Source organism: Orbicella faveolata, unplaced genomic scaffold (assembly GCF_042242905.1).
Source record: "Orbicella faveolata isolate gen_17 unplaced genomic scaffold, um_ofav_v1 contig_25, whole genome shotgun sequence".
Taxonomy (NCBI): domain Eukaryota; kingdom Metazoa; phylum Cnidaria; class Anthozoa; order Scleractinia; family Merulinidae; genus Orbicella; species Orbicella faveolata.
In genome coordinates, this window is record NW_028301553.1 from 25,311,841 (window position 1) to 25,322,247 (window position 10,407).

General features: G+C 38.9%; 1 protein-coding gene across 1 annotated transcript; it reads right to left on the reverse strand.

Moving 5' to 3' along the window:
- Positions 1-485: 485 nt before the first annotated feature.
- LOC110067433 (S-formylglutathione hydrolase-like) lies at positions 486-9,149 on the reverse strand. The gene is made up of 11 exons (XM_089294100.1): positions 9,105-9,149; positions 8,865-8,994; positions 7,619-7,707; positions 7,434-7,532; positions 5,818-5,942; positions 5,253-5,317; positions 5,065-5,119; positions 4,507-4,605; positions 2,567-2,632; positions 1,768-1,866; positions 486-650 (listed from the first exon to the last, which is right to left on the reverse strand). Exons 1-11 carry the CDS (start codon positions 9,127-9,129, stop codon positions 567-569), a joined length of 936 nt encoding a protein of 311 aa, XP_089150226.1. The 5' UTR covers positions 9,130-9,149; the 3' UTR covers positions 486-566.
- Between the last annotated feature and the right edge of the window lie 1,258 nt (positions 9,150-10,407).

Consider the following 10,407-nt stretch of genomic DNA (forward strand, 5'->3'; position numbering starts at 1 on the left):
TAGTTCTGTCCGTAATTCTACGTTAGAAAGACTACATAAGGACAGACAATTTCCCTCAAAACTTGTGCTTTTACGCTTCGTCATGAACATCTCGAGCAATTTTTGTGTTTGTAAACAGCCTATTAGACGTGAAAACGTTTTGTTCGCTGGGAACTCTTCAAACAATTTGTTCTGTTCTTAAGATCTTGTGGTCTTCGTGAGAAGAAATACGATTATTGAGCTAACATATCCTAAAGAATTTGTTACCTACTGTTAAAAGATCGTTTATGATAATAATCGTCCTACTAGGAGGGTGGTTTCGGTTTTTAGAAGAAAACGAAAGCGGTCTGCGGTTTTAAAGAAACAGAATATGCCTGTTTGCGGAATGTACGATCCCCTTATAGACCCTCTACAAAGTACTATTCACAGTCTTAAATGATGTGGCAGGTTGAGCAAACATATTTTATGATAAAAGTTAACGGAAAATTAAAAAAACATGGACTGACTTCTATCAAAATTTTAATTTATTACTGTAACATCTAATGCTATTGTTCCACTTTTCTAAGAAAAAAAGCAAGCCTTCTGCTTTAAGCATTCATCAGATATCGTGCGTGATGCTTGATATGGTCCTCAATAAAAGTAGTGATAAAATAATAACTATGATTATAGCCCTGCAGAAAAAAAAGAAAAGTTCAAATCAGAACTTAAGAATCAACTTAATATCATAAAAAGCTATATAAAAGTTAAAAGAGCACAGTGCAAAGAAAACCAGTTTCGAGCCTCCCCCTTAGGCAAGTTAAAGCTATGATGTACTAGCGCGAAAGTCATTCTCACTGCCCCCCCCCCCCCCCCTCCTCTCCCCCGACCCCACCAAAAAAAATGCTCATGGTAGCATAATTAATCAACTTAAAATTAAGCTATTACAATAATTTCATCTCTCACAATATGTCTTGAAGTTGCTAAAGGTGACTCCCAAGTAGTCGCAAGAAACCGCAAGTTGAACTAACGTAGAGACTTGGGGTGCCCAAACGGGCTCACAAATTTCCTCATGAACACACCCAAGTCACATAAATCCCACTTCAGGACTACCGGCTTAGTCCCGCGAGGCCAAACTCCAGGGCCGGATTGTTCAAAGTCCGATTAAGCCAACCCAGGGTCAGCGGCAATTTTGATTTGAGTTTTGTAACTTTGCGGTGAGGTTTTCTGCTTATATTGTTTCCCCTTCAGTTTTGAGTTTTCACAAACTACACAATACATAAGCTATGAAAAACATTTTTATGCAAGAAAAATTAATACTTTCGTTATCTTTAATCCTGCGTTAGCATTAACCTACTACCGAGCAATTACCCGGCTTTGTCTTTCATTGGCTAATAATAGGTTGATGGACGTCACTCAACTTGCGTTGAATTGGGTTGGGTGGCCAAACGGTGAAAAACTTGCGTCGACTTGCGTGCAAATTTGATCGCAAGTCAACGCAAGTGCACGCAAGGCGTGGCCAAACGGAGTCTCAAGTCGACCAAGTTTTCAACTTGCGTCTACTAGCGTTCCAGCTAATTAAACGTTTGAAACATCACATTTAGAATATGAATAGCTGAGTGTTTCAGTTTCCCGCTAACCCAGCCTAACCGTTTCTTTAATCAATAATTATAAGAAACTAACAACCCTGTTAATGCTAAGTAGCGCCACCTCCTCCTATTTAATGTTCACAAAAGGTAATTTAAATACTTCTTTCTCCTCACTTTCTTAGCTAATATCATCACAAAGACGATTTAAGAATAAGCAAGTTACCTCGTGCATTCTCAAGGTGACCGGCACATTTTTTGACCTGCAAGCTTCAACAAAATTTTCCGGAAGCAGTTGATTTGGATAAAACTCATCATCCAATCCCTGATATAGAACAGAAAAAACAAGAATTAAATCTCATGGGGGACATTTGAACATTTTTCCAAGGACATCATCAGTAATCCTTTATTTTCTCACAGAACCATATACTTTGATTCAGCAACAGATAATCTGCCATTCATTATGATGAGGTACATGGTAAAGGTTAAATCTGCATACAAGCCAAGTGGCCCATTAAGCTGGAGCTAATCCTGGTTTCTGTAATAAGTGTCTAGAGTGAATAAAGCACTGTTGTTGCTGTTGTTGTAGCGTGAAGCAACTAGGAGTACTTCTACTCCCCCCTGGATGGGATGCTAGTCCATCAAAAGGTTACCCCCAGCATTAAGGTCGCCGGTACCCACAGAGGCACTGTGAGAGTAGTGTCTTGCTGAAGAACACAACACAATGTCCCCGGCCAGGGCTCGAAACTGGACTGCTCAATCCAGAGATGAGCGTACTAACCGTGAGGCCACCATGCCTCCCACTGATGAATTACATGACAAGCCCAAATTATTATATTGTGTCATTTCCAGAAAATATTGGCCCATATCCCTTGCATAGCGAGGGAGAGGGGGTTGGTTCAAACCCCACACCCCACCCCAATCCCCCCAGAAATTTCAGTTTTCACTCCCCTCAGCCTTGGAATTTCCAATAATCCTCCTTGAGGTAGTTATGGATTTTTTATGGATGCGTGCATATTTCATACCTGATCAATGAGTATGTCTGGAGGTGGTCCCGGGTATTTTTTCACCAGTTCAGTAGCATCATAATCCTGATGACAGAAATAATACTATGATTCAGGAATTATTTTTATGATTGAGTGACCATAACTATTATAACCTCACCATTGTTGCTATACAATCATTGTCTTTTTAATTAATAATTAAGTCTCAAGAATTAAGTAGTATATCAAGACTAGAAGATCCCCTAGTTGTGATTGGGCTTATTGATCTCTGGCAAACCATGGATTGATCCCATTATGAGAACTTACAGGTAACTAAAAATAAACCATTAATGTACAGTACTGGATTTTATCCAATAGCAGTATGATATGTCGTTTATCATTTCTGGGCCTATCACATGTTTACATGAGGTTGGTTGCTTTGTATCAAATCACCACATGTTCTTAACGCATCCATTTTTAATACCCCCTTCAACCCACGAGCCACATCAGGGGGGTGCCTTATGGTGGTTCCTTGTCACCTGACCCTGCTTCGGTTTTGCTTTATCCAATAAATAAATAAAGTGTCACTTGTCATTGTTGCATGTCTTCAAGGTATGTCACGAAGGATTATAACATTTTAATTCCTATTATTATATGGCTGTGTCTCATAAGGACTGGGAACTACCGAATTCACGAATTTGATTGGCTGAAATCGATATTGACCGCAGTCTAGATTTTCCCATCTAGACCGGCATCTAGACCGGTTTCATTTTGCATTGAAAAAGTAGCAAACTAAAATACAAAAATGTTCACCATTTTCTCTTATTTTCTTCTCAATCGTTTATGGAAGTGCCAAAAAGCCTGATGACAAAAAAAAAAAAAGTAAAGAGGACAAGCAAATTTTGGCAGGTTTAAGTTAAGCTCATCGCCGTTCGTAAGCAAAATGTTAGCAAACCAGTTACATTAAACGAATTAAAGTTTTCTTCTTTGCCATATAATAACCATCTTATTAACCAAGCTAAGTCAGTCTGTATGGGAGAATCTTGACCTCGGTCGTGTGTACAGACCTCACTGCATTCAGTCTGTACTAACGACCTCGGTCAAGATTCTCCCATACAGACCTCCAGCTCGGTTAATAAGAGCTAATTAATGGCATCCCAGACAGTCTAATCCAAGGTTTTCCAACATTGTTGTGGCCCAACAAATAGAACATGTTGCAATGTTTTGTTTTTTGTTTTTTTTTTTCACTGTTCAATACAGGTCTTCCAATGTTGGCACTATGAGAAAAGCACGAAAAAGCATTCCAACCTTTAAAGCAAACATGAATGAAGAGAGATGGCAAGTTGACAGTGAAATGCGAAGGATGTTACAGAAGTGTTCATCGAGTCACACACAAGGGACACAGAAAAATGTCTCCAGTGAGATTTAACGGGACACTCTCACCATTTTTAGCATGATTTTGGAACTCTCAAAAACATATATCGATCATTGGAAGCTGAACAATAATGGTTTTATATTGTAGAGTAGTACTCGACTAATGATTAGAACCCATTAGGAAGTGAGGATGGCTAACTATGGTGAGGATGGAAATGGATTATGATACAGATAATTTTTTAAAAAAGCGTCAGGATGTCAGTTTTTCAAGGGTTTAAGTTTGGCTCGAAAATGGTCAAAATTTTGCAAGAATGTTGCTGCAGTGTGGACTTTCTTCAAGAAATTGCTTTTAATCATTTAGTTAGAGCTAATTAAGTTCTTATTACTTAAATTTAGGGACTATTTTGTGAATTCATAACAATTTTAAACAATATATCATGACGGTGTCCCTTTAATCTCCTTGGTCCAACCTTAATTCACCAAGAAGTGTTGGATGAAGTTAGATGAAGTTAGATCGAAACATCAAGACCACTAAACCAAGGTTTTGCAATCAATGTGAACTTACTTAATTGGTAAATCACTTGCAAAAGAAAAGAAAATTGGCCTACCTTCCATGCTTCCTTGTTACTACCCAGGTATCCAGTAAATGCCTTCTGTCCCCATGGACAATTCAGTGGGTTACAAATAGGTGCAAAGGCTGAGACCGACTGTTAGGAGTAATCAAATTTATCGAAGGTTATCCTCAAGCATTCTGAGGGCTTGAGACTAACAATAAACAAATAACCTCAAACTCCTGTAGTTAAAAATTTTCTTTGCCTAACTAGTAGGTTTAGGATTTTCACTCAACATTTTGGCTGGTGAAAATTTCAGGCATATTAGTAGAGGGAAAACACAAATGAAAATCAAGTCTGAGATTCTAAAGCCATGAATCTTTCAGGTTGCCCCAGTACTTTTTGGTGCCCATTTATACAACTGGGAATCCAAAGCTATTGTTCTTCAAGAGAGCATACTGTTCTCACAGCAAAATATCCTGCCCTTGGATCAGAACAATGTCCAAGTCTTGAACTTTAGACCCATGATAAGTTCCAGAGTTCAACAAAAAAACTCATTGTTTGGTAAATATGAATTAACCATTTTATCTATATGCGACATACAAATTTACCTACCTTGTAAAATCCTGGGTTTTTAAGGAAACAAATTAGAGCTCCATGTCCACCCATGCTGGTAAAATTAAGGGGAAAAAACAAAAAGGGAACAATGTTTAACTTAACACAGCTAAACATGAACAGCACATGATGATATACACACAGCAACACAGACAAGATCAAAGAGAAGTTATTGATCAGATGTTCACCTGTGGCCAAAAACTGACTGCTTGTCTGGTAGAACTGGAAAGTTACTCTGAATCAAAGCTGGGAGCTGCAGAGTATAAGATGAGAACAACTCTGAGCATGAAAAAAGAATACTCAAAACCTACTCCCAAAGCCCTTCAATTTAACACTTGAAGTTAGAAGAACATATTTATGGTCATCGTCATCATCATTGTCATCATCATCATTATCATTATTCGGGGATGGTGCCATCCACTGCAAGCCTCTTCCAACCATCTTCCATTGGTAGATCTGACTTAATGCGAGATTCCCAGATTAATCCCATTTTCAATGGGGTATATTAAGAATTTCAAGGCATGACTCCCCAGTCCAAGAAAAGTCCTTCCACGGAAAAAGATGTCCTGGCTAAACACAGAAAAATCTGTTCTAGCTTTTGGCTTTAAACAAATTGTGCACACTCTCTACTGAATTCAAGATTTTTTTGTACATGTTTGTTAAGGAAAACCATTAATTATACACCATCTGGGACTTGAAACTAAAACACCCCTATATATGACTGTAGCTTGTACAGGAAGATATTTTACAAACCTCTTTTGTGACATAGGAAAACATTCTGTAATTTGTCTTCCACTTCTCCTCTGTTGCATCAAGATAAAACCCTGCACCAGTTCCAAAGTCATAGCTGTCATCTTCACCTTCGATACCACATGATCCTGCAGTAATAACAGATGATAAGTTATGCTAGGCTAAAAATGAACTTGTCAGAATTATACCTTTCACTTGAACACTAATGCTCAAAACTATATTTAATTGATCCCTTTGACACAAAAAACCCTTGCCTCAGACACTCTCCCTGCTATGAAATGATAACCCATTGTAAGAGTCTGGTTAGTTGCAGAGCAGAGAAAAAAATGGGAAGAGAAAAAATAGAGGAAGAGTATGGTAAGGGAAAGTGAGTGAAAGTGCATGGCTGCCTGTGAACATTTCCACCCACTAAAAGACCAGCTACAAAGGGCCCATAACATGACCACTTTGATATTTTTCAGTCGTCAGATATCAATCAAAGCAGAGTAAAATGGGATTAATGCCAGAACTTGTGCAGAACACAACACCTGCAGTTAATGACATTTGTTCCATTACTGAGCCCTTTCTTTTGGCATCACTGTTCCAAACTATTTTGCTATGCTCTATGCCATGTAATAGCAGCAGTAAAGAATGGAGCCGTTTGCTGTTGGTCTAGCAAATGTTCAAATATATTAGGGGAATACATTGTAGGTCTGCATGGTTTCCAAATGTACTGTGAGCTTCCATCTTTCAGAGTTTGACACCTCTGTAATTTCTAGTGTAATTTGTTTTGTCCCCGTCATATGGAAAACAACCTGTGGGAAATCTTCGAGCCTACTGCTAATGTTTAAAACAGATTTAAATACTGTGTGACTGTGACTCCATTAAAGGTGTCTGATGTATCTCATCTACCTCACATCATCATTCTCATATCTCATCTAACTCAATAGTGCTCAAGTGTTGGCAAAACTGTCAAAACTGTCAAACTGACCAATCAGAGGGCATGTTAGAATCTAGTATATACTGATTCAGAAATAGCTTTAAACTTGTTTAAAAAGTTATATGCATATATGGGTGTTCTTTCATTTGCACCCTGAACACCTCCCTTGTTTTTTTCTCTTCCCATGTCTTGTGCTACTCCCAAAAGAATTAAACACCTGGAAAAAGCTGTGAACCAATATCAACATCTACCATTTCTTGTATGAGGGATTTTCATAATATTATTAATGATGATTTCAAATTAATATTAATGAGTTGTATGACATGTACAAGGACCTAACACCAAATTAAGTTTGGCACACACGAGGGGACTGGGCCCTGCTACTAGTCCCCTGAAGAGTTTACATGAAGGGACTGGTCGCAGGGACTTGTTCCACCTACAGTTCACACAAAGCATTTTGAGGAACAGGTCACAGGGACTTGTCCCAAAAAATTCGTGGGACAAGTCGCAGGTACCAAAGTTGGTCCCTGTGACTAGATTTTGAAGCAAAAATGGCCAGTTCACACAATGGGACTTGTTCCCGCCGTTTGTTGCAGGGACAGGGACTAATCACAGGGACTATTCCCCTGGTGTGTTCTGACCTTTATGGCTATATATGCATAAATGTGATTAATATTTTATCAGAATTTAAGAAACTTACGAGGACTTGTGTCAGGAGCCACAATCAGAACACCGTGTTCAGATGCGGTACGTTGCACCCCAGCCTTTGAGATGAAGTTTTGTTCAGTACATGTTAGGCCTGAAATCAATCAAAATCAAATGTTAAGTATATTCTGACGTTTCCTATGGAAGATTCAAAAAACATTTCACCAGAAGTCAAATTACCTGACAGCCAATACAAAACAGGAACTTTCTCTTTTTCGGCCTGAGGAGGAATATAGACTGCAAAGTTCATGTCACACTTCAGTTCTGAACTGAGAAAAAGAATAAACAAATCTGTCAACTGTTAAAAGATTAGATGAGATAGACAGCTGGTGAGGAATAAAGCCAAGTAGAATGAAACAAAGAGTAAGAAGCCTCATCTAACTGTTTTAGTTAAAACTCACTAATCATTGTAACAAGTAAAATTTACTTTCTATTTCAGAAACTTCACAAAAATGAAAAGTTGAAACTATTTTCAAAGGTTGACCAGCTCTCAATACCATCTATAAAATGAATCATCATCAGAATTGCAATACTGCAAATGCTGCAATCTTACAATATGATTGGCTGAGCAGTTACACACTATCACCCATAAGTGTACAGTGCAGTGGTCATTCGTACTCCTAAGGAAAAGCAAACACATTGGCAAGGTGCCACATGATGTTGGTTGGTAATCTGAACCCTATCCCAGATAAAAAAAAATAACCATCAATTTTATTCCTTCACTACTAGAGCTTATTTAGTTGCAGCTCACCAAGCTTACTTTGAAAATTTGTGTCATGTAATGAGGCTATGTGCTGTCTAGTTTGACTGACAAAAATGGACAAGGCCATAGGCAAGACCAGTTTGGCAGTCAGGGTAATTTTTTAAATCCAATAAGTTTCTAAACTGGACTAAGATACGGTCCCTTTACATGTTAATTACATTACACACAGGATTATCCAATTTCCTTGTTAATTCCTTGTTAATTTTAAGTGCGTACACTAGAAATATGGAATCCTGAGCTACCAAATTATATAGATAAAAATGAAACACCCTGGGCAGAAGCAAACCACAATCTTCAACTTTAAAAAAAAGGTATCACAAACACCCCTGTCAGAGCTTTTATACATCTATCACCTGATCTATAGACAAGCCCTCCACCACCTGAAGCACAATTTGCAAGTTTACCTCAGTAAAGAAGCCAATCCGAGTAATAATAAGGAGGTTCCATTAATTGAGATCATTACAAGGACAGAGACTGTACAGTGTTGGTTTTAGGACTCAAAACTCAGACCACCATTCCCTACCCCTCCCCCTGAGAGAGCCCGGCCTCTCACCAGCCGGCTTTATACCACAGAGATTGGAAAACAGACACAACTTCGTAATTAATGAAAAAAAAATCGTGATTAGAATTCATGTTTCTGGGCTAAAAAATAGAAATCCAGACCTTTTGTGCTTGAAAACCTTCTGGAATCCGCCAAAGCATTTTGCACTCGAGACCTGTTCCAGCGCCATTTTGGTTCGGCCAGCGAGGGTCCTGATGGATATATGCACAAATCTTGTGATGAAAGGGGAGCCTGAAGACAAAAAACTATAGTTAAGCGGTACCTTAAATAACGGTTAGGTTCAACAACGATAATTAGGTCACTAACAGGGCAAACGTTGCGAACAAAGACTACCAACTTACCAAGTTGCGAAAGGATAGGACTCATGTAATGGTACCAGGTCTCTAACGGCCAAAATGGGGGTGTCACGGGGGTGTGAGCAAGTTACCTGGTTACCTTCGTCGAAAGTATCCTGATAAATATAGCTGGGAATCCATACGATTTTCTCCCCTGTCGAAGAAAGTTGGTGTTTATCAGTTGGTTTATGATAGTAGATAGACATTCGAGTAGCAGAGCTTAGAAAAACAAAATTCAAAACACTTTTTCGTCAGGAAGCTCGTGGTGCAACCAGTGTTACACGTTTGAGTTTGCTGTTCGTTTTCTTCTAAAACTTACAAATTGTAGATCCGAGACAAAGAAAGCACTATCAGTATATCCTCCTTTGATATATTTTCGCTCTCAGAGGCCTCGCCCCCTTTTGGTCAGTCCGCTGGATCTCAATTAAATTTACTATTTTGTCTCCACTTCACAACGAATGAACACACAGCTTATTGGCAAATACGTTTATTTGGGGAGGGCCTGGCAAGAACCAAACCAAACTAAGTTACAGCAACTGCATGAAAAAGAATATACATAACTCATTCAATAATTGTTCGTCAGACAGGTATAAACGTCTATCGCCGACCACTTGTGCATTTCGTCCTTGTGAATTCTTGTAAAAAGTCCATCTTCAAAGCAGATGTGAATCAGAATATGTATTTGACGGGCATATTACATATACAGGTCCCGTGGGGGTACTCCCTTATATGGGCTATGTAGGTATGTGCGGCCCCAAAGGGAAGGCTTTTTCAGCCGTTCTGGTCATAAATAGGATATCGATTTTGGCCATTTTGGTTATAAATAGGGTATGGTTTTAGCACTCTAGTCTTAAATTGGGTATGCTTCTTAGAAGAAGCTACTTTTTCACCATTATCAATAGGACCGTCAACAAAAGCCCTTCATAACTTATGTTTGGAGCAACTGTGTCGGCTGCAATGGTCATAAATAGGCTATCGAATTTTTGGTCAGGTCATAAATAGGATAGCAAAAAAAGGAGATTTTGGTCATAAATAGGGTAAGGGTTTTGGAAAGTGGGCCGCACACCACCACCCAACTTTTCTGGAAGTAGCCTCCTGCCCGGGATACAGTTAGGACGTGCACGAACACAACGCAACTCAGGAGCTTTACATCTGACTGCCATTTTGGCTAGAACGTCCACTACTTTGGACCAGACCACCACTTTGGACCAAAATCTCCCGTTTATACAAATATTACGTGTTTAAACAGAGCAAAGAAATTTACATACAACTCTCAGATAGCCTGATGTGTCCACAACTTTGGACCAAT